Consider the following 24,695-nt stretch of genomic DNA (forward strand, 5'->3'; position numbering starts at 1 on the left):
TTGATGGGTGGTCTACAGCTATGGTGATTGACACCGAAGGAGACTTCAGAATGAGCATGACCCAGACACAGACTCTTTTAGGGAGTGGTGGGGTGTTCTTTTTGTTCATTCATGAGATGTGGGCATCGCTGGCTTGGCCAGCATTTATTGCCCATCTCTGATTGCCCTTGAGAAGGTGGTGATGAGCTGCCTTCTTGAACTGCTGCAGTCCATGTGGGGTAGGCACACCCACAGTGCTGTTAAGAAGGGAGTTCCAGGATATTGACCCAGCGACAGTGAAGGAATGACAGTATAATTCCAAGTCAGGATGGTGTGTGGATTGGAGGGGAACTTGCAGGTGGTGGTGTTCCCAAGCATCTGCTGTCCTTGTCCTTCTAGGTGGTAGAGGACGCGGGTTTGGAAGGTGCTGTCTAAGGAGTCTTGATGCGTTGCTGCAGTACACCCTGTAGATGGCACACGCTGCTGCCATTGTGCGTCGGTGGTTGAGGAAGTGAATGTTTGCGGATGGCGTGCCAATCAAGTGGGCTGCTTTGTCCTGGATGGTGTTGAGCTTCTTGAGTGTTGTTGGAACTGCACCCATCCAGGCAAGGGGAGAGTATTCCATCATACTCCTGATTTTTGCCTTGGAGATGGTGGACAGTCTTTGGGGAATCAGGAGATGAGTTATTCGCCGCAGGATTCCCAGCCTCTGACTTGTTCTTGCAGCCATGGTATTTACATGGCTACTCCAGTTCAGTTTTTAGCCAATGGTAACCCCTAGGATGTTGATAGTGGGGTTTCAGCGATCGTAATGCCATTGAATGTCAAGGGGAGATGGTTGGTTTCTCTCTTGTTGGAGATGGTCATTGTCTGGCACTTACGTGGCGCAAATGTGATTTGCCGTTTATCAGCCCAAGCCTGGATATTGTCCAGGTCTTGCTGCATTTCTACACAGACAGCTTCAGTATCTGCGGAGTAACAAATGATGCTGAACATGGTGCAATCATCAGCAAACATCCCCACCTCTGACCTTAGGATTGAAGGAAGGTCATTGATGAACTAGCTGTAGATGGTTGGGCCTCGGACACTACCCCGAGGGACTCCTGCAATGATGTTCTAAAGCTGAGATGATTGGCCTCCAACAACCACTACCATCTTCCTTTACGCTAAGTTTGACTCCCTCCATCACCGATGCACAGTGGCAGCAGTGTGTACCATCTACAAGATGCACTGCAGCAATGCACCAAGGCTCCTTAGACAGTACCTTCCAAACCCGTGACCTCTACCAACTAGAAGGACAAGGGCAGCAAATACATGGGAACACCACCACTCCCTGCAAGTTCCCCTCCAAGTCACACACCATCCTGACATGGAACTATATCGCCATTTCTTCACTGTCGCTGGGTGAAAATCCTGGAACTCCCTTCCTAACAACACTGTGGGTATACCTACCCCAAAGGGACAGCAGCGGTTCAAGAAGGCAGTTCACCACCACCTTCTCAAGGGCAATTAGGGATGGGCAATAAATGCTGGCCTGGCCAGTGATGCCCACATCCCATGAATTAATAAAAAAAAAGTGGAGAGTTTTCCCCCCGATTCCCATTGACTCCAGTTTTGCGAGGGCTCCTTGATGCCATACACGGTCAAATGCTGCCTTGATGTCAAGTGCAGTCATTCTCACCTCACCTCTTGAGGTTAGCTCTTTTGTCCAAGTTTGAACCAAGGCTGTAATGAGGTCAGAAACTGAGTGGCTCTGGCGGAACACAAACTGAGCGTCAGTGAGCAGATTATTGCTAAGCAAGCGCTGCTTGATAGCACTGTCAATGACACCTTCCATCACGTTACTGATGACTGTGAGTAGACTGATGGGGCAGTAATTGGCCGGGTTGAACTTGTCGTGCTTTTTGTGTATAGGACATACCTGAGCAATTTTCCACATTGCCGGGTAGATGCCAGTGTTATAGCTGTACTGGAACAGCTTGGCTTGGGCGCACAGGTCTTCAGTACTATTGCCAGAATGTTGTCAGGGCTCATAGCCTTTGCAGTATCCAGTGCCTTCAGTCATTTCTTGATATCATGTGGAGTGAATTGAATTGGCTGAAGACTGGCATCTGTGATGCTGGGGACTTCAAGAGGAGGCCAAAATAGATCATCAACTCGGCACTTCTGGCTGAAGATTATTGCAAATGTGATTTGCCACTTATCAGCCCAAGCCTGGATACTGTCCAGGTCTTGCTGCATTTCTACACATTTCTACATTGATCAAGCAGCTGAAGGGCCTTATCTTTGCACTTGTGCTGGGCTCCCCCATTATTGAGGATAAGGATATTTGTGGAGCCTCCTCCTCCAGTAATTTGTTTAATTGTCCACCACCATTCACGACTGGATGTGGCAGGACTGCAGAGCTTAGATTTGATCCGTAGGTTATGGAATCGCTTTGCTCTGTCTATTGCATGCTGCTTACGAAGTTTGGCACACAAGTAGTTCTGGGTTCTAGCTTCACCAAGTTGAGACCTCATTTTGAGGTATGCCTGGTGCTGCTCCTAGCATGCCCTCCTGCACTCCTCATTGAACCAGAGTTGGTCTCCTGGCTTGATGGTAGAGTGTAGGATATGCTGGGCCATGAGGTTACAGATTGTGGTTGAGTACAGTTCTGCTGTTACTGATGGCCCACAGTGCCTCATGGTTGCTCACTTTGGCATTGCTAGATCTGTTTAAAGTCTATCTAATTTAGCACAGTGGGAGTGCCACACAACACGATAGAGGGTATCCTCAACGCGAAGGTGGGACTTCATCTCCACAAGGACTGTGCGGTGGTCACTTCTACCCTACTGTCATGGACAGATGCATCTGCAGCAGGCAGACTGGTGAGGACGAGGTCAAGTATGTTTTTCCCTCTTGTTGGTTCCCTCACCACCTGCCCCAGACCCAGTATCGCAACTTTGTCCTTTAGGGCTCGGCCAGCTTGGTCAGGAGTGGTGATATCAAGCCACTCTTGTTGATGGACATTGAAGCCCCTTATCCAAAATACATTCTGTGCCCTTGCCATCTTCAGTGGTTCTCCAAGTGCTGTTCAACCTGGAGGAGTACTGATTCATCAGCTGAGGAAGGGTGGTAGGTGGAAATCAGCAGGACGTTTCCTTGCCCATGTTTGACCTGATGCCAAGAGACTCCAAGGGCAACTCCCTCCCAACTGTATACCACTGTGCCGCCACCTCTGCTAGGTCTGTCATGCCGGTGGAACTGGACATACACGGAGATGGTGATGGCGGTGTCTGGGACATCGTAATGTGGGGGGGGAAGAGGGGAGGGGGAAGCCTTCCTGTTCATTGTATTTGGCTGATGAATAATAAATTGTAATGTCTAGTGTAAAGAGCTGATGGGCAGGACTGGCAGCACAAGATAACCATCTAAAGAAAAGCATACAAAAATCAGAAAACCAAATGCACTTCTATTTGCTACGTTTGGACTAAAATAAAACTGTTGTTACTGAGTTAGCTAATCTTAGCCAAGACAGCAGCGAGAATGTCCTCCATGCACTTGGCCCAATGGAGGCAGAGAGAAAAATAAGTCAGTCAAAATTCCCACTCTTTATCTCTTTCCAATCATACCTGTAGGAATGTGTGTATATTCAGGTATAGGGCAAAGACAAAGTTTAGCAGAATGGAAATAGTGCCAGGATTCACCATTCTACAGAAGCATTCAAACTCTTCTTCCTCATAAACCTCCCTTGCTCAGATCTTCCCTCTCCTACAATCTACTAATAGGCTTTCAAAACCTGAGCTTAACATCTAATCACCGATTCCTGAGCTGCTTGGTCTTGACTTATAGGCTCTCTTCCACCTTGGTGGCTTCCCTTACTGTAGCCTTTGGCCTTTCATATAGTCTCATCGATAAACAATGCAGTACCTCAGCAATAGTGATCCACTCCTCAAGCAACCTGGCTCTTTGGTCTGGCTTCAGATTTCGGTCTTTTAGGATGCTGCTGATCACACATTTAGTGATGTTATTAAATTGTGTGATTGTGGCCCGGATGGTTGTCGCCAGGTGCTGATTTTGTTTTTTGTGGCGCTGTGACCAGATGCAGCCCAGGCAGTGGTGGATCACTACTTTCTTGAACAGTTCCTGATCAAAAGTGAAAAAGACAAAGACTAAAGATGTTTCCAGTACCATGGGCCACTTAAACACTGCAGTACAAACAAAAATTATCCATTTAAAGGTCAAATAGCCATGCTGCTTTGCAATAACATAATGTCATACTAGGCCCCCACCTGCCAGGAATAAGGTACATCAATATTGTCAAGAACATTGATTTATAACTTGTTGGAGCAAGGAAATAACTTGTTAAACAGATCAGTCGTGGCTGAAAAAAAACATTTACATACTAACAGACATCGAAGGTGAGGATGTGCATTCCAGGGCCTGCTAAGGAAGATGCAATCCACAAGGGCCAGGACTGGTTAGACCAGCTGGTCACGTGACTCTCTCGCTATTCCAGCTTGTTCTTTTGAACTGGCCACAGAGAGTTTGAAGGCAGAGTGCCTGTTTGTTCCTGGACTGAGAAGATCTCTCTCCTATCTGCTCCCATCTCTTTCTCACAAGCCTCTGAATCCACTGAAGACATATGAACCCCAAAAGTGAAAAGTCTCCGACAGTGAACAAGGTTTAAGAAGAATACTGGGCCTCAACGAAAAGCAAGATCTGCCTACAGTCAAGGACTCTGCAGTGAGCTCAAAGAACCATAACAACAACTCTTCAGATATTGCCTCAAACTTTTCCACTTTATTTTTCTTCTACTCTTTTCTGTCTCTATTTGCATGTGTGTATCATATATGCATGTTAGCATGGGTGTGTCATGTATCCGTAGGCGTTAACTGAATTAGAGTTCATTTTTAAGTTACAGAAATTTCAACTTTTCTTCTTTAAACCTGAGAAAGCCTGTTTGTGCTAGTTTCTTTGCCTTATAATTGGAAAGCAGTGAACAAGGATTCACCAAGGGGGCGCTAAAACAACAGTGTTTTTAAAATTAAACCCTGTTACGGTAAGACCAGGTGAAGGCTGAGAGTGATCCCGAGACATTTCTCACTGGGTCATAATAATAGTTAAAGCTAAAAGACATGGTTTAACAGCGACCAAGTTTATGATGACCACATAGATATAGAAGGAGATATTTGCCTTGGCTGGTGGCACAAAATGTGCACTATTGGATTGGCTGCCCGCTAATATTGGGTGCTATGTATCACGGGTGGCCGATCCAATACCACACCTTTTGTGCCACCATTCGAGACAAATCTCTGCCCAGAATGTGCACAGACAAAGGGAAATCAAAGGTTATTTTTGACCAGATTACCTACTCTTCACAAACCACAAATGCACAAATTAAAATGTTTGGTAGTACAAACTACAATCACTTTATTAACAGATGCAAAAGAACACCTCATCCTTCATACACTTGGTAGACATGCTCTTCAAATGAAAACCAAGATCACTGTCTGAACAGAAGCTTTGGGAAAGGCCAAAAATAAGGCAAGAGGGAACTTCAGTAGCTCCACCTTCAACATAGGAGACCCTCTCAAATAGATTCAAAAACACATAATCAGAAAAAATGGATGATGGGTCCAAAAAAAACAATTTTAGGATGGGTGACTAAAAGCTTGGTCGAAGAGGCAGGTTTTAAGGAGGGTCATAAAGGGGCAGAGGGAGGCAAAGAGGCAAAAAAGGTTTAGAGAGGAAACTTGAGCATGGGACATCAGTGTAAAGGCCAGAGTTAGAGAAATGGTGAGGGGTTGAAAGAGCTCAGATGGATAGGAAGGGACAAACTGAAAGAAATTAAACACAAAGATGAGAAATTTAAACACTAGGCATTGGGAGACAGGGCTAGTGTTGGTCAATGAGGACAGGGATGATAGGGGAATGAGACCTTGTGCAGGATAGGATACAGACAGCAGAAATTTGGATTCTTGGGAGGCTGGACAGGAGAGCTTTGTAACAGTTGAATACGAAGATGACAAAGGCATGGATGATGGTCTTAGTGGAAGATGGGCTGAAGTATGAATGAAGGGAGGCAATGTTAGAGGTGGAAGTAAATTCTCTTTTTGATGGGTTTGAATGGGACACTTAGAATGTGGACAGTTTGGTTCCGCCAGGCGGCAGTTTCAGGTGGATATTGAAGAAAGGCAATGCCTTCAATCTTCCCCATGTTCAATGGCAGGAAATTTCATGCACAACTGAATAATAAACTACCAGTCTAGCAGCACAATGGCAGTGGAGAGGTCAAGAGATATGGCAGGGAGGTAGAGTTAGCGTACATGTAGAAGCTAACCCTCATGTCTGCAGATGATATCGCTATGGGGCAGCATGTAGATGAGGAAAGGGAGTGGGTTAAGGGTGATAAACGTGCAGATACTTAGCTACCTGATCTGGGGGAGAGCTAACTTTGGTTAAAGGAACTCAATTTGTAGAATGCTTTTATTGAAAAAAAATTCCCCTCTTCCAAAATCCTCGAAATCTGAAAAGACTTGCATAAAGTAAGAGTTTCAGTTACACTATATTTCTAACTTAGATTATAAAAAGTTTTGTTGAAAAGTATTTCTAAAAAAATTTTCTTTGAGAAGCAGATCATGGGTGATAACTTTAACAACCTGCCCATAGGAAACTGCTGGGATGGGGTGAAAGGTTGGTTTTGCAACCTGCTCAGTTGTACTGTCCATTGAAATCTGTCAGATCAACCTCGTCACAATCATATCCCATTCAAACTGATTGGTTGCATTTCGACATGTATAACATGTTATATCATTGTAATGATACGTTTGCCAAGCTTTTTCACACAAGCTGGAATCAGGTTTTATCTGCAAATTTAAAAAAAAATGCACTGGCCTGCTCATATTTGTTACAATTTTTATCTCAACTCTGAACATTGTCGCTTTAATCGTGAACTATTACTTATCCATCGTGCAGAAGCTCAGTATTGCATGTTGCAATAAGGGGTTTTCAGTCTTCTCCCAAGCTACTTATTTCACATGACATTCATATTCAGAAAAACGAAGAAGGCTGTTGAAGTTTTCACTGACAGACATTCCAATCTTCATACTGAAGTCACATGTCAAACATGTTTTGAAGTTTTAGAACGCTGCATTGTGAAGTGAACTCTGAGTTATCGAGACTAATGGAGCACTAATAGTACTAATGATGTGAAGAGAGATCAGAATGCTTACTGCAGACTGAAACATCACAGTTAGAGTAATTGAGTAACTGGACTGACAAAATGGTCTCAAATTCTTCTTTACTCACAGCATCCATATATGTCAGTTGTTCTGCAACTAGGCCTGATGGGAAGGAGAAGATATCCTGTTTATCTTCAACTTCCTCAACCTTTGCATCGCCCTCCTCACCCCGGTTGAACATGATCTTTCCATGGTAACTATCTGTGCAAATTGAAAAAAGAACATTTATTTTGTGCCCAAAGTTCACAGCACTTAACTAAAACATCTAACAAAAGAATTGGCTCAAACTTGCGTGATTGGAAATTGTTCACTGCTTTAAAAATGTTCTTACTTCTGTATTTTTTAATCTAGATTTGGTAAAATTAGTATTGTACAATATTTCAGTCAAAGCCTCTTAATGAGAGCACTGAAGTGGCAAGAAAACAATTTTGTTTATTGATGCGTCCCCATTAAACAAACACAATGGACGGGGAAGTAATCTCTGCCTGATCAAATCTTCCAACTGATTTAACAGTTCTTGTTTCAAAAATAACCTTGCAATACAGTAAGTCACAGAGTATAACAATAATACCATTGACAGCAACAGCTGAAGAGGAAATTACCCAGAAAGTTACAAGAGAAGGCAGGGGAATGGAACTGAGGGAATTGCTTTTTCAGAGAGCCAGTGCAGACACGATGGGCTGAATGGTCTCCTTTAGCACTGTAACAATTCTGTGAATCAGACGATAATGCAACCTCAAGCGGAAGATGAACTCCGCAGGATTTGCTCTTGTGTATTAAATAATGGTAATCCCTTGAATTGAGGTTGGGGTTTGGAGAAGGAGAGGTAAGCTTTTCTTGGGTCCCTTCCAGAAGTGCAGTGATGTGTTGGAAGGGCCTCTGCGATACTTGGACAGATTTAGACTTTACAAAAAGTTGAAATTTGAGTGGAAAATAAGAATTTGGCACAAAAGACAAAAAGGAACCTCTTCCAATCAACATCAGCACAGCACTCACTCCATGATTTATTTCTAATCAAATTAACTGAAATATGAATTCTGAAGTAATTTCAAAAATCCAAAAGGAAACCCAACTGAACTTCAAAACTATTGGACAGAGTCTGCATGAACTCATGGGTGTCGTGAATTAGTTTACTTCAGATTACTGTTCAAAATGAAAGGTTTGACACAACATGCCCAAATGAACTCTTGGCTGCATCACTATACCATTCAGAACTGATTCTTTCATTTGTGCAGACATATTATTCGGAGCGCTTCCATTTTTTTGTTAAATTTTGACGATTTGTGTTTTAAAACTGAAAAGGAGTCCATGTATGGTTTTTTTAAAACAAGGGTCACTGAGAGGTCTGGATTATAAAAAGTTACTGGAATTATCTTCAAATAATTACCCAGCAGGGGTTGTTTTTGACTTGGAGAAAGACATTCACAAAGGAGGAACAGCTCAAGATTGATAGGGGTCAGGAAGCTTGATTCTTGTGACATTGGTTTTGCTTTCACTTTGGACTGTGAGTTGGGATGTGGACAATGGTTTGAAAAGGCAGTTGGACTAAAGGAACTTGCCAAGGAAGCAACACCCAGTTCACTCTGTTCCAGCTCTTTGAAAAAGCATGCCAGTTTTCCATCTCTTGAGAAGCTGAGAAGCAAGTGTAAGAAACCTCCTGAAACCTGTGACTGCAGTTTCCCTGGAAAGCCTGCCCATACTAATCTTCAACGCTGCCTGACAAGAACTGTTTTAGGAAGATCCCAGTGACAGCTGTTTACCCATATTTGGGACGCCAAACCAGAAAAGGACTTCTGACAACTTTTCATATCTTCCCTGTTTTTCTTCAAGGGTTAGCAAGTCTATTGGCCAACGCATTCTTTTTTGTTCTTTTGGACAAGAGGTGTGTGTGTGTGTGTGTGTGTGTGTGTGTGTGTGTGTGTGTGTGTGTGTGTGTGTGTGTGTGTGTGTGTGTGTGTGTGTGTGTGTGTGTGTGTGTGTGTGTGTGTGTGTGTGTGCGCGAGATAGAGGGAGGTGGGTGGGTGGCACTAAGAAAAAAAGCGAGCATTTATATTTTGATCTGTGTGTTTATGCTTTGATTCATTACTAATTAAGACTTGTTTTATAATAAACTAATCATTTTGTTGTTTATTAAAGAAACCTGGTTGCTGTGTTTTATTCTGGGATAAAAATGGAGTCTATGATTGACCGTATCGGAAAGTGGGAAAAAATGTAAATATATGTTGTGACCTGTGGAGAAGGGGAACTAGAATAAACAGTGCACTCCTCCCACCTCGGCCGTTACAATATTCAATTGGTAATTCTGCAACACTGGGATGTTTTTACTATAATTAGTACAGATGGCTAAAATGGTGCTGATGTAGCCACATGTTTGGCACCTCGGTGATTTCCATTTGACAACACTGATCTAAAAGATCATTGGTGAATTTAGTGGCAAAATGTCATTATACCAATTTCATTAATTTCATCAAAATCCATTGCATAATTAAATTATCTTATCTTTCATAGTGACTCAAATACTCAATACCTTTGATTGCCATTAAGCCATGGAATTAACAATTTAACTGGCAGCAATTCAAGCTGTTTCTAAAGATGCGTCACTTTGAAACACAGAAATTACAACACAGAAGGCAGTCAATTGGCCAAAGTTGCCTGTGCTGGTCCTTAACTCTCAACTGGATCCATCAACTGCAATTTCATTTTCCTGTCCTGCTCCCCAGATCCTGTTATATTGTTCAAATGATTATCCAATTCCCTCTTAAATGATGTTATTTGAGGTAAAGCATTCCACACTATAATAACTCGTCATTTAAAAAAACTCTTCTAACTGGTTCCTTTGTCCTGCTGCAATAGTTTAAATGTTACATCAAAAGCTGACTGGTGAGATTTGCAATACAGCAAAAAAACAGATTCTTTTTTGAAGGAATGGAATTTGGAGTAAGAGTGTTTCTGGCTCTTATGTTACTCTACCTGCATGGTGTAATATAACTTCTCAGTGATGAATTGAAAATAAGCTCCAGAATAGCAATTGCAGCCATCATCAAAAAAGGGGAACATATCTCCCCCAGTCCCACCCTCCACCTCCATAGCTTTTAAAATTGAAACAACTTTTTTCATTGCTACACAAAGATTAATCTTACTGTCCAGCTCCTGTGCTGCCAAATCTTGCTGCTGAAATTGTTCGAGGAGTTGGTGGGCACGTTTCTCCAGGTCCGAGCCTGGCATCGTCTGCCTCAGGTGTTCAAGAAGCTTCTGCAGGCACGTGTAATTTGGCACCTCGCAGAAGTCTTCAGAGCACAGATCCAGCCAGGCTCGCAGAACTGAGGTGATTGCACTAGAAATATACATGCAAGATAGAGTCAGTAACTGTTTTTCAGGGGAAGCAAAAATGTTTAGAAATAAAATTCTAATTGGCAATTTGGAAACTTCTAATACTGTAATTTTAAACTCAATAAATTAAGGCTGTTTCTTTTTAATTTATTCTTGGGATAAGGGTGTCACTAGCAAGGCCAGTATTTATTGCCCATTCCTAGTTGCCCTGAGAAGGTGATGCTGAGCTACTTTCTTGAACTGCAGCAGTTCATGTGGTGAAGATACTCCCACAGTGCCATCAGGTAGGGAGCTCCAGAAGTTTGACCCAATGACGCTGAAGGAACGGCAATATAAATCCAAGTCAGGATGAAGTTTGACTTGGAAAGGGACTTGGAGGTAATGGTGTTCCCAAGTTTTCATCTTTGGAGGTTACATATATGAGCCTTGGGGCTCATATAAAATTATTTTGCATGCATTTGAAGATACTTATACAAACAGGTCTTGGGGTTCGGATTTGGCTTTCTCCAACAGTAAGGCAGAAGTGGGTTACAAAAAGATCTTTATAAACCTTCAACAATATTCAAACAGGACAAACCAAGCAAATAAAAAATATAAGTATAAAAATAACTTGGTTGCTTGGGCTCTGAGGGTTAGATCACCAAGACTTGGACACCCCTATAATAGAGGACAGTCAGGCCGAGTTTTTTTTTTATTAGAACATTACAGCGCAGTACAGGCCATTCGGACCTTGATGTTGCGCCGACCTGTGAAACCATCTGACCTACACTATTCCATTTTCATCCATATGTCTATCCAATGACCACTTAAATGCCCTTAAAGTTGGCGAATCTACCACTGCTGCAGGCAGGGCGTTCCACGCCCCTACTACTCTCTGAGTAAAGAAACTACCTCTCACATCTGTCCTATATCTATCACCCCTCAACTTAAAGCTATGTCCCCTCGTGTTTGCCATCACCATCCGAGGAAAAAGGCTCTCACTATCCACCCTGTCCAACCCTCTGATTATCTTATATGTCTCTATTAAGTCACCTCTCCTCCTCCTTCTCTCCAACGAAAACAACCTCAAGTCCCCCAGCCTTTCCTCGTAAGACCTTCCCTCCATACCAGGCAACATCCTAGTAAATCTCCTCTGCACCCTTTCCATAGCTTCCACATCCTTCCTATAATGCGGTGACCAGAACTGCACGCAATACTCCAGGTGCGATCTCACCAGAGTTTTGTACAGCTGCAGCATGACCTCATGGCTCCGAAACTCGACCCCCCTACTAATAAAAGCTAACACACCATATGCCTTCTTAACAGCCCTATTAACCTGGTTAGCAACCTTCAGGGATTTATGCACCTGGACACCAAGATCTCTCTGTTCATCTACACTACCAAGAATCTTCCCATTAGCCCAGTACTCTGCATTCCTGTTACTCCTTCCAAAGTGAATCACCTCACACTTTTCCGCATTAAACTCCAATTGCCATCTCTCAGCCCAGCTCTGCAGCCTATCTATGTCCCTCTGTACCCTACAACATCCTTTGGCACTATCCACAACTCCACCGACCTTAGTGTCATCTGCAAATTTACTAACCCACCCTTCTACACCCTCTTCCAGGTCATTTATAAAAACGACAAACAGCAGTGGCCCCAAAACAGATCCTTGCGGTACACCACTAGTAACTAAACTCCAGGATGAACATTTGCCATCAACCACCACCCTCTGTCTTCTTTCAGCTAGCCAATTTCTGATCCAAAGCTCTAAATCACCTTCAACCCCATACTTCCGTATTTTCTGCAATAGCCTACCGTGGGGAACCTTATCAAACGCCTTACTGAAATCCATATACACCACATCCACTGCTTTACCCTCATCCACCTGTTTGGTCACCTTCTCGAAAAACTCAACAAGGTTTGTGAGGCACGACCTACCCGTCACAAAACCGTGCTGACTATCTCTAATGAACTTATTCTTTTCAAGATGATTATAAATCCTGTCTCTTATAACCTTTTCCAACATTTTACCCACAACCGAAGTAAGGCTCACAGGTCTATAATTACCAGGGCTGTCTCTACTCCCCTTCTTGAACAAGGGGACAACATTTGCTATCCTCCAGTCTTCCGGCACTATTCCTGTCGACAATGACGACATAAAGATCAAGGACAAAGGCTCTGCAATCTCCTCCCTAGCTTCCCAGAGAATCCTAGGATAAATCCCATCTGGCCCAGGGGACTTATCTATTTTCACACTTTCCAAAATTGCTAACCCCTCCTCCTTGTGAACCTCAATCCCATCTAGCCTCGTAGCCTGAATCTCAGTATTCTCAACAACATTTTCTTTCTCTACTGTAAATACTGACACAAAATATTCATTTAACACTTCCCCTATCTCCTCTGATTCCACACACAACTTCCCACTACTATCCTTGATTGGCCCTAATCTAACTCTAGTCATTCTTTTATTCCTGATATACCTATAGAAAGCCTTAGGGTTTTCCCTGATCCGATCCACCAATGACTTCTCGTGTCCTCTCCTTGCTCTTCTTAGCTCTCCCTTTAGATCCTTCCTGGCTAGCTTGTAGCACTCAAGCGCCCTAACTGAGCCTTCACGTCTCATCCTAACATAAGCCTTCTTCTTCCTCTTGACAAGCGCTTCAACTTCTTTAGTAAACCACGGCTCCCTCGCACGACAACTTCCTCCCTGCCTCACAGGTACATACTTATCAAGGACACACAGTAGCTGCTCCTTGAATAAGCTCCACATTTCGATTGTTCCCATCCCCTGCAGTTTCCTTCCCCATCCTACGCATCCTAAATCTTGCCTAATCGCATCATAATTTCCTTTCCCCCAGTTATAATTCTTGCCCTGCGGTATATACCTGTCCCTGCCCATCGCTAAGGTAAACCTAACCGAATTGTGATCACTATCACCAAAGTGCTCACCTACATCTAAATCTAACACCTGGCCGGGTTCATTTCCCAGTACCAAATCCAATCGCCCCTGGTTGGCCTGTCTACATACTGTGTCAGAAAACCCTCCTGCACACACTGGACAAAAACTGACCCATCTAAAGTACTCGAACTATAGTATTTCCAGTCGATATTTGGAAAGTTAAAGTCCCCCATAACAACTACCCTGTTACTCTCGCCCCTGTCGAGAATCATCTTCGCTATCCTTTCCTCTACATCTCTGGAACTATTCGGAGGTCTATAAAAGACTCCCAACAGGGTAACCTCACCTCTCCTGTTTCTAACCTCGGCCCATACTACCTCAGTAGACGAGTCCTCAAACGTCCTTTCTGTCGCTGTAATACTCTCCTTGATTAACAATGCCACACCCCCCCCCTCTTTTACCATCTTCTCTGTTCTTACTGAAACATCTAAATCCCGGAATCTGCAACATCCATTCCTGCCCCTGCTCTACCCATGTCTCCGAAATGGCCACTACATCGAGATCCCAGGTACCAACCCATGCTGCAAGCTCACCCACCTTATTCCGGATGCTCCTGGCGTTGAAATAGACACACTTTAAACCAGGTTCTTGCTTGCCAGTGCCCTCTTGCGTCCTTGTAACCATATCCCTGACCTCACTACTCTCAACATCCTGTACACTGGCACTACAATTTAGGTTCCCATTCCCCTGCTGAATTAGTTTAAACCCCCCCGAAGAGCACTAGCAAACCTCCCCCCCAGGATATTGGTACCCCTCTGGTTCAGGTGAAGACCATCCTGTTTGTAGAGGTCCCACCTACCCCAGAAAGAGCCCCAATTATCCAGGAAACCAAAACCCTCCCTCCTGCACCATCCCTGCAGCCACGTGTTCAACTCCTCTCTCTCCCTATTCCTCCCTATTAGATATAAGGATATCTAATGAGATGCTCCAATATGGTCAGCTTGCCACTCACTTTCAGCTCCTTGTTTAGTACTGGTGACTATATAGCATTACTTACCAGGCAGTTTAATTGGTCTTGTCATAAAAAATGAGCAGAAGAGGAGATCAGTTGTACAGTGAAGCCATGACAACACTGAAATGGCACCTTTAACATAATATAACATCCCACAGGAGGTTAATCACACAAAACCCGATACCAAGCCAAAGGAGGACATATTAGGATAGGTGACCAAAAGCTTGGCCAGTGAATGATTTGTCATGAGCTTCTTAAAGGAGAGAGGTGGAGATGTTTGCAGGGGACGGGAATTATGCAACTTATGGCCTAATCAGCTGAAAACCAAACCAATGGTGGGGAAAAGGAAGTGAGAAATATACAACAGGCCAGAGTTGGTGGAAAATATAGATTTCCAAGAGAGATTTGGAGCTTCAGGGGATTACAGAGATGGGGAGGGGTGAGGCCGTGGAGGGATTTTAACATAAAAGTGAGAATTATCAATAAAAAATCAAACTGAGGCATTGGTGGACCAGGAGACAATGTAGGTCAGTGAACACAGGAGTGATGGGACTTGATGCAAACTAGGATATGGACAGAGTTCTAAATGACATGAAGTTTATGGATGGGGTATGTGACAGGCACTTCATATTTTGCCAAGAATAAGCTCCAAAAGCAAACTATTCTTCACGCAATTAGCAAACAATTTACTTGCAACAATTGAGACTTAGTGAGACTGACAGTGCTGTTCCAGTAACACATAGTTTCACTTCTACAGACTCTTGCCACTACTGGGTACAGATGAAATTGTATTTTAAAAGTTGCATATATAACATATCTATTCTAATTACACAGCAATTCCATATTCGGTGGACCATCATACAGGCACATGGGCTCTACTGAGACTAACTGATTCCATTCCTATTAAACTAGCAGGCAGAGGATGTTGTGGGGTGGGTGGGGGGTGCAGTAGTCTGCAGTCTCACATGCAGTAAAAGACTGGCACTGTTCAAAGAAAAAGATGCCTCATATTTGTCGAAATATTTTGCACTGCAGGAACTGTCTTCACATCATCTGAATTCAGTGCAACAGCATTGAAGTCAGATGGCACAGATTAAATTCAGGGATAAAAACTCTTTTACATCAGTTCCAAAACCTTGATGGTCCACATTTTTAAGGTTGCTGAATCATGTTGGCTATCAAAACATACAGATTATGAAATGAAGTACTATAATTCTTGCAAACATTGGTATGCACTTCAGTGAAAACAGCTGCATTACCAAAAGCTTGTTCAAAGACGTAGGTTTTAAAGAGTGTCTTAGAAAAGGAGAGAAGCTTAGAGTGGGAATTTCAGAACTTAGGGCCCAGAGAGCTGAAGGCATGGCTGCTAATGGAAGGATAAAGGAAACTGGAGATGCACAAGAGGGTAGAATTGGAGGAACACAGGAATTCCAGTATTGGACTTGAGGAGGCTGCAGAGATAGAAGGGCAAGGCCATGGAAATTTTAAAGTTTTTGGGCGGCGAGTGAACTTTGTTAAAGAAAACAGCATCTCTAGGTTAAAACACACTGGAAACATGACCCGAAGAAGAAGCCAGGGTTCATTTGTTATGTCAAGGAAGCCTCTCTATCTTAACCATTTTCATACTTCTTTAGGAGGACACATTACATAGACTTGAATAAACACTCAACCAGTAACCCTCCAGAAAAAGTTTAAAAAGAAAAATCAATTCAAAAGATCACCACTACGAGACGGTACCCTATGAACAACATCCCAGGTGACAATAAATTACTAAGTTAAAGAGGCTCTACCCTGCTGACTCACAATGTGTAGAATTTAATCTGTACTGTGCAGTCTAGAAAATTTGGCCCAAAGCACTCTTCTGTAGTCCCACTGGACTAAAGTCTCCATCTCCAATGCATACATACAAACATACGAATTAGTAGCTGGAGTATTCGGCCCCTTGAGCCTGCTCCACATTTGATAAGATCATGACTGATCAAGCTCATTATGGAGCACTGCTCATGCAACGTGCATCGCAGACACAACTTAACGTTTGATCGAGAACACCAATGTATCAAGCATTTCTCATAATGCACATCCTCCAATTATCACCAAAGTTGAATACATATTTGCAATTATGGGCTGTTTCTAGGAAAGATATTTGAATGCATTTTCTTTCCTTCCTCTCTAATAGCTCTGAGTTTAGTTAATGAGCTGTACAGACCAGAATAATCCTGGGTTTAATCCCAGGCCTCTACTCAGTTAACTGACCAGATCCAGGGCACTAAAATGATCACAGCAATCTTGTGGGGTGCAAAAACTTAAGCAGTGTTCCTGTTAATCTCTGATGATTTATGCAGAATTGCATGGATGTGATGCTGTCTGCTGTCGAATACCATTGAAAGCTTTTAACTATCACAATTTGAACATGAGTAACCATTACTTGGACAAAGTACTTGACTTCATGAATTCAGGAGCCAGATGGGCAAGTTAGATTATGGCACAATGCAAAACATTCAATGGCAACAGAATGGGAGTTCTGCCAAAGCCATGATACCAGGAACAAGTCACACTCTAGATGTATGATTGCACTAAATGGCGATTTATTTTTTCAAACTTTCACAGGAAGTACGCAGGACACCGTAGTGAGAGCGGCTTGGCGGGAGCGGGTTGGGCGATGCAAAAAGCGAGGGGGCAGGAGGAGCGAAAGCCATTTCTTTTACTCTGGGTGTTTAGTCCAGAATTGTCAATCTGAGGTAATCAACTCAAGACCTTGACATTGAAGGGCAAGAAATTTTTTGTTGAAGAGTTTTGGATGTTTTGTGCTGATACAATATTTTTTTAACTCTATGATCTTTCGGAATAATGTAAATATTAGAGACGCAGTCAAGCAGCTTCTTTAATGTGATTGCTATGGTCTGGCAGGGCGTTCACTGTACTGCTATGGGATGCCTTCATGAGGAAGTTCCTACATAAATTTACAGGAACTGCTGGCTCTCCAGCAATTTCCTTTCACATTACTGTATTCTGAATGAAGCATACTTCAGTCACACATCGGGCTGAACTTACTTTCTTGTTTCAGGAGACCTTTGTTCATCATTTTCCTCCCAGTCACACTCTCCATACCTGCAATTGGTCATAAAAGATAAATTAAGTCATTTTAAACAACTATTTGATCCATAATTGGCTGTCAAACATTAAAAAAACACTGAAGATACAGATTCAGTATTTCAAACCTTAATCAGCTAGTTTTGTTCAAACTTTTCACTTTAACTCTGATTTAGCATGTTACAACACTATCTTGAAATATCATTACCTTTGCACAGTTTTTACATGATTATGTGCCTACTCTGCCTGCACCTGTTTGCCCAATGATACACAAATCTTCATGAAAACATATTTATGGAAAGCCTTGTGGGGAGAGAGGAGTGGGGTGTAACATGGTTACATCATTTCCAAGTTTAGAATTATTGAATCGTACAGTATAGGATGAGGCCATTCAGCCGACTGTACTTGTACTCGGCTCTTTGAGACAGCTTTTCCAATTAGTCTCACTCTTTCCCACACATCGACAATGTTTTCCTTTTCAACTATAGATCTGACATTGTTGGCGGCGAGGCCTTGAGGCGACTCCCCCCCTGCCCCCTGCCAATTGGCGATAGAAACCTAAATTTAAATATTTTTGTACAATTAATGAATTAAATACTTACTTTCTCCCACCGTCCATTCCGGTGCCATATTGGAGCCGGCAGCTGTCACTCCCGTGCCATCGGATCTCCATCCGGTGATGTAAGGTGGGACACTGATGGGGAGGTGGGAGCAGGTACGTTACTCAGTGCGGGACGGGGATGGGGTGGGGGGAGTGGGGTAAAACTAATTTCATTGGTCTAGCGGTTGACGGGAAGGGGTAAAGTTTAAAGTTGATGAACTTTGGAGGGGGGAAGGTCGGAGCACAAGGTAAGTGTTTTGTGAGGTGGGGGGAGAGGGCAGGTAATGAATTTTATGATTGTTTTTAATGCCGTTGCTGGAGGTGAAGTGCCCACACCCTCTACGTCATAGGGGGTGGATGGTCCACCCACTCCATATTAATGAGCCTCCACACGAAATATCATGGTCCGTCCCCAGCAATGACATCAGGTGCCACCGTGCAGGCGCCAATGCCATTTTTCAAGGGCCAAAAAGTCCTGACAGATCATTTACATTTTTAAAGGTGCCAGTGTGTGAAAAATAAAAATAAAAATTGCAATCTCACTTTGAATCCACTCTTCCACCCGCCAACGAGTACGCAATATATAAATTGCCCGATCTCCCCTAAACAAACTTTTATTCTGATACCAAACTTTCCGCCCTGAACTTTGTTACCTTTGACCCTCATCCCATTCCCACCATCCCCTCAGCCGATAGTCGGAGGTTTCCCCACTCCAACCCCCTCCTGCCCTGAAAATTTCACTCCTCCCCTCCTCCACACCAGTGTTACGCCTTGGATCTCCGAATGGAGATCCGAAGGCGTGGGATTTCCGTCAGTTGACCAGAATATCGGCGTGGGATGGCTGTCACGATGAGGTAAGTAATTATTCTTCCGTTCTAATTTATTTACATATGTTAATGCGGTTTTTTTTGCTGAGTGGTGAGGGAGGGCCGTCCTGAGGCCTCGTCGCTGCCGGTAAAATGGCGCAGGGCCTTCCCGGATTCGAGGTTTATGTCGCGCCTCTCCCGGAAGGATTTTTTGAGCTTCCCTGCGATGACCCCCGACATGGTGGGCGGGGGGGGGGGGGGCGGCGGTGGTCAGTAAAATTCAGCCCGATGGGTCCAAAACAGTCACAAATTTTTCCTCTTTAAAAAGTATCTTACACAAATGCTTGAGAATATAAAAGAAAGTCACAGACTATGAGATTTTAACATTTTTCCATATTGAACACTAGAATAGTCGTCTATTGCTTGTGAATTCGGGTAAAAACGTAAATACGTGCAAAGACCAAATGTAGTGGGCACAATCTTTTGTTAGCCTTCAAATAACTTCTGTCTAACTGAGTCTACAGCCTGGAATGTACCAATGTTTGTTGCAAGGCATCAGTAAGGAATGGACTGTACGTCATTTCACGAAAGGGCATTGAAAGCAGAAGTGTTTAGATGGTATTGTACCAGGAGAGCTTCCATGCAGTAAAGCATTGCCCTTCTTCTCAAAAACTGGGAGGGACACCCAGCCCATGAGCAGTGAACTTTGACACTTCCAGTAGATGGTCTTCAGTAATTCCTATCCAGATTGGTAGATTCATGATATGAAAATAACCTGACTGAAGAATCCTGTCATTGCCATTAAACAAAGATTATTTGCTCTCACCTGTCCAGCAGCAGATCCAATACAGCTTCTGGAGAAGCAAATGCTCGGTATGTTGACAAAAAGATTCTGGTGTAGTTCGAATCACCGTCTCCAGAAGCTGTCAACAAATTGTTTACAAGCTGTTGTAACGTGCCGGCCTTTATTGCACGGATCTTTTTTGTTGCCTGACTGCTGGTGTGACCTGGAGTAACTTGGTCTCCTTCCACCTACAGGGTGTTGAAAAACAAATTAGTGCAATGCAACAAAAGATATCGCAACAACAACTTGCATTTCTATAGCATCTCTGACATAGTAAAAACATTCCAAGGTACTTCACAGGAATGGAAACAGGCAAAAATTGACAGCAAGCCACATGAAGAGGTAATAGGACACATCACCAAAAGCTTGGTTAAAAAGATCTATTTTCAGGAGTGTCTGACAGGAGAAGAGAGGTGGAGAGGCAGAGAGGTTTTGTGAGGGAATTCCAGGGCTTTGGGACAAGGCAGCTGAAAGCATGGTCGCCAACAATGAAATTCAGGAATGCACAAGAGGCTAGAATTGGAGGAGCATCACATACCTGTGTGTTTCAGAGCTGGAGGAGGATACAGAGATAGGAAGGAAATCCATCAGAATATGGACCCTTTCACTCTTACTGGAAAGGAACTGGTCATTTCATGTATTAGTGAAATGATCTCCTTTAACAGTTAAAGTTGAAACATGACAGACACATGACTGGTTTGCAGGTGATTGCATTCCTTTGTACTCAAGTACACCAACAGCTCTAGGTTAACTCCCAAGCTTTTGAAAAGAAAAAACAAACAGCTCCCCTCTTGACACAGAACAAGAATATCCCAGGCTCAAAGCTGTTCAGTTGGAGCAGTAATAGCAGTATTACAACTAACTTCAGGAATGGTGGGGGGAAGGGGAGGGGGAGAAAGAGCAGCTTGGAATCATAGTGATTGCAATCCAGCAATTCTCTCTGAAAAGTATGCATTTTCATAAGACAAGTCCAGGATTGGACCTGCTGCAATACCCCTGCACCCCCACCTGGTTGAATGGACTGTCAATGCCGTATTCAGGCTGACGCCTGGATGTGGTACCAGTGGGTAGCTGGCCTGTGGTACATCCAGAAAGGGGAACTTAATTTTGACATCAAACTGTACGTTGAATTCCAATCATCTTCACAATTTTATGATTTTCCTTGAAGTTTTTTTTTTCATTGAACAGTGATTTCAGGAGAATTGGTCTTCAGGGGGGTTACTACAGGTGATAATGTGGGAATGGAATGATCATTGGAGTCAGCCAGCCATTAACCTGGGATGTTTCAACTTGAACTGTCCGTGTCAGTTCAGCTCTCACACAGTAATGTCCACCGACTTCTCCCGGCTGACTCCTCAATGTCAGTAATCAACAGAAAGACAGAAAATTCAAAATTTATTTGTGATTTATTTCAAATCCATCCTTGCTTTTCTGTCTTTTCTTCAACATAAAGGAAGGAGAACTGGTACTGAGAGCTCTATGCAGTTTACTAAATCAGATATTGTGGAGTTATGTGCATTGCAGTGTCGCTCGCCTTCTGCAAACTCAAAACACCAGCTTTAGTCAAATCACATCTATTCCTTCAGTCAATAAACACTTTACACCACCAGATTAATCACAGATTACTTACCAATAATCGTGCACATATTTATTCCTGCAGCTTGCTCTTTTACTCTAGAGTAATCAGTCTTGTATTTCTTAGTGCACTTGCAATCAGCCTCAGTTTCTGTTAAAACTATTTTTTCATACAGGCTCATCTAAAAGTCAGGATCATGCAATTTTTCTTCCAGGAAACCACTGATCTCCCCACTGTTACCTATTCTATAGTAAGTGCAACTGGGTATGTGGCTAAAATTATACACATTTTGAGTAAGAACAGAAAATGTCACAAACACACAGTGGGTCAGTCAATGACAAGCCTGGCCAATATCCAGGCTTAGGCTGATAAGTGGCAAGTAACATTCGCACCAGGCAATGACCATCTCCCCTTGACATTCAACTGCATTATGATCGTCGAATCCCCCACTATCAACAACCTGTGGGTTACCATTGACCAGAAACTGAACTGGAGTAGCGATATAAATACCGTGGCTACAAGATCAGGACAGAGGCTAGGAATCCTGCAGCAAGTAGCTCACCTCCTGACTCCCCAAAGCCATCTACAAGGCACAAGTCAGGAGTGTAATGGAATACTCTCCACTTGCCAGGATGGGTGCATCTCCAACAACACTTAAGAAGCTCAACACCATCTAGGACAAAGCAGCCCCCCTTGATTGGCACATCATCCACAAACATTTACTCCCTCCACCACCGACGCACAGTGACAGCAATGTGCACCATCTAGAAGATGCACTGCACCAATGCACCAAGACTCCTTAGCCAGCACCTACCAAACCTGTGACCTTGATCACCTGGAAGGACAAGGGCAGCAAATGCTTGGGAACACCACCACCTGCAAATTCCCCTCCAAGCCACACACCATCCTGATTTGGAACTATATCGCCATTCCTTCACGGTCGTTGGGTAAAAATCCTGGAATTTCCTTCCTAACAGCACTGTGGGTCTACCTACCCCACATGGACTGCAGTGGTTCAAGAAGGCAGCTCACCACCACCTTCTCATGGGCAATTAGGGATGGGCAATTAAATGCTGGCCTAGCCAACAATACCCACATCCTATGAATGAATTTTAAAAAGGCATGACTTTTCCACCAGGGAGCGCATTGAATACCAAGTTTTGAGTGAATGGTATCGGGGGGGCGTGCATACCCATACCTTTATATCAGGTGCACCTGGAGTGTGACTTCATGTCTAGACTGCTAACTGTAGGTGTTGTCCATAGTTTGCCTGCAGACAGAGTTGACCTACTCCTGGGGAATGATTTGGCCAGAGCAAAGGTAGAAGCTTCTCCAGGAGGGAGAGAAAAAACAAGTGAAGTTAAAATGTCAGAACAGTTGCTGGAAAAGTTTCCAGGAATTTTTCCTTCATACTTCGTGACACGAGCAATGGCTAAACAAGTTCCATTGTCAGAGGTAAAATTGGCACCCGAATATCTGAAACTTTCTTTGGGGAGTTGGGTAATCTGAAGGAAATGTTCAGTAAGTCTTCTTTGATCAAGGCTCAGTAAGCCGTTCCAGAATTAAATAAAGTGGCACAATCCACTCTAACTCTAGCTGAGGCAAAATGAGTTCCAGGAGGTTACTATATTAAAGATGGGGTTCTGCTGAGGAACTGGAGACCTCCTCACAGACCTGTGAACGAAGATAGTGGCACCGCCCAAATATCAGCAGGAACTATTAAGGATAGCCCATGAACTTCCTATAGTGGGACATGTGGGGATCCGGAAGACCCAATCACATATATGTCAACTTTCTACTGACCAGATTGTTCCAAGGAAGTGATGCAGTTTTGTAAAACTTACCATATGTGCCAGATTGTGGGAAAACCACAACCTGCCATAAAACCAGCACCTCTAATTCCATACCAGTTATTGGGGAACAATTTAGTAGGGTGTTGGTATCCTGTGTAGTGTCTTAACCGAAAACAGAAGTGGAATATCAATATATACTGTCATGTAGACCCCCACCTGCCAAGAATGAGGCTTTTGATTTTGTCATATGAACATTGATTTTAAACTGTTGCTGGAGTGAAGAAATAACGTGTTTGAAGGTCACCAGAAATCTGGCTGGAAGAACATTTGCATACTAAGACACAGTGCTTGGAGAGACAAAGGAATTAATCACCGATTCAATTAACAGAGATTGGTGTGACAACGGTTCCACAGCTCGTTGGTAAGAGATATCATTACACCCCATTCCGCCCCCCCCCCCACCGAGATCTTTGAAGTCCACAAACCTCACAGGAGAGACTGTTCCAAATAACGAGCTAGTCAGATGACTAACCTGCTGGGCAACCTGGGTTTTTTGAAATGTCAAACAACAGAGAAAGGAACAGAAGGCAATTTTGAAGAGGAACCTGGAATAAGAAAGCCTCTCTCTCCTGGCTGTCTCTCTCACCTTCTCCCAAGCCACCGGACCCATGGAAGACACGTAAACCTCAAGACAGAAAAGACTCCTACATTGGAACAAGTTGAAGCGTGACTTCAGGCGCAACGAATTGCAAGACTTCCTGGCAACCAAAGACTCCACATTAAACTTAAAGGATGGTAACCACCAGATATTGCCTCAAGCTTTTCCTCTTTATTCCTTCCATCTGCGTGTGTGTTTATCATGTATGCATGCTCGCATTGTCACGTTGCATATTCGTAGTTAACTGCATTAGAGTTTAAGATTAATAAACTTCTGCCTTTCTTGTTTAAATCTAAAGAAACCTGTTTGATTTCTTTGCCTTACAATTGGAGCAGTGAACAAGGATTCACTAAGGGAGAGCTATTTTAAAGGTATTTTAAAATTAAACCCTGATACGGATAAACCAGGCAAAGGCTGAGAGGGAACCCCTAGACCCCTTCTCACCTGGTCGTAACAATACTCACTATCATGGATATGGCTACTCAGTTCCCAGAGACCATACTTTGAGAACAATTTCTGCTAAGGTAGTGGTAGAGAAGTTAACCCAGTTCTTCACTAGATATGGATTACTGATTGAAATTCAGTTGGATCAAGGTTCCAATTTTATGTCTAAATTTTTTCAGGAAGTGATGTGTAAATTGGGTATAACACAGTTAAAGTCTTCAGCTTACCACCCACAGACACAGGAACTTTCAAAAGGTACCATCAGACCCTCAAAACGATGATCAGGGCGTAATATCATGGTTGGGATAAAGGGATAGAATTTCCTTGGTTTGCTACTAGGGATGCGCCTAATGAGTCAACCAGTTTCAGGTCTTTTGAATTAGTTTATGGACATGAGATAAGAGGTCCTCTAAAACTAATTAAAGAAAAGTTTTTAGAACAGAGGGATGAATATTCCG

The 24,695-nt window shown here is 43.2% G+C and overlaps 1 protein-coding gene across 1 annotated transcript in view; it reads right to left on the reverse strand.

Annotated features, from left to right (window-relative positions):
* Nucleotides 1-24,695, reverse strand: part of LOC137373262 (ral guanine nucleotide dissociation stimulator-like 1) — a 66,197-nt gene that overhangs the window by 29,421 nt on the left and 12,081 nt on the right. Inside the window, exons 5-9 of the mRNA XM_068038112.1 lie at nucleotides 19,749-19,954; nucleotides 17,477-17,533; nucleotides 10,343-10,536; nucleotides 7,270-7,403; nucleotides 3,889-4,104 (exon numbers count right to left, since the gene is read on the reverse strand). Coding sequence (XP_067894213.1) covers nucleotides 3,889-4,104; nucleotides 7,270-7,403; nucleotides 10,343-10,536; nucleotides 17,477-17,533; nucleotides 19,749-19,954 — 807 coding nt within the window. The remainder of the gene's footprint in view (nucleotides 1-3,888; nucleotides 4,105-7,269; nucleotides 7,404-10,342; nucleotides 10,537-17,476; nucleotides 17,534-19,748; nucleotides 19,955-24,695) is intronic.

This window comes from Heterodontus francisci, chromosome 8, assembly GCF_036365525.1.
Source record: "Heterodontus francisci isolate sHetFra1 chromosome 8, sHetFra1.hap1, whole genome shotgun sequence".
Taxonomy (NCBI): domain Eukaryota; kingdom Metazoa; phylum Chordata; class Chondrichthyes; order Heterodontiformes; family Heterodontidae; genus Heterodontus; species Heterodontus francisci.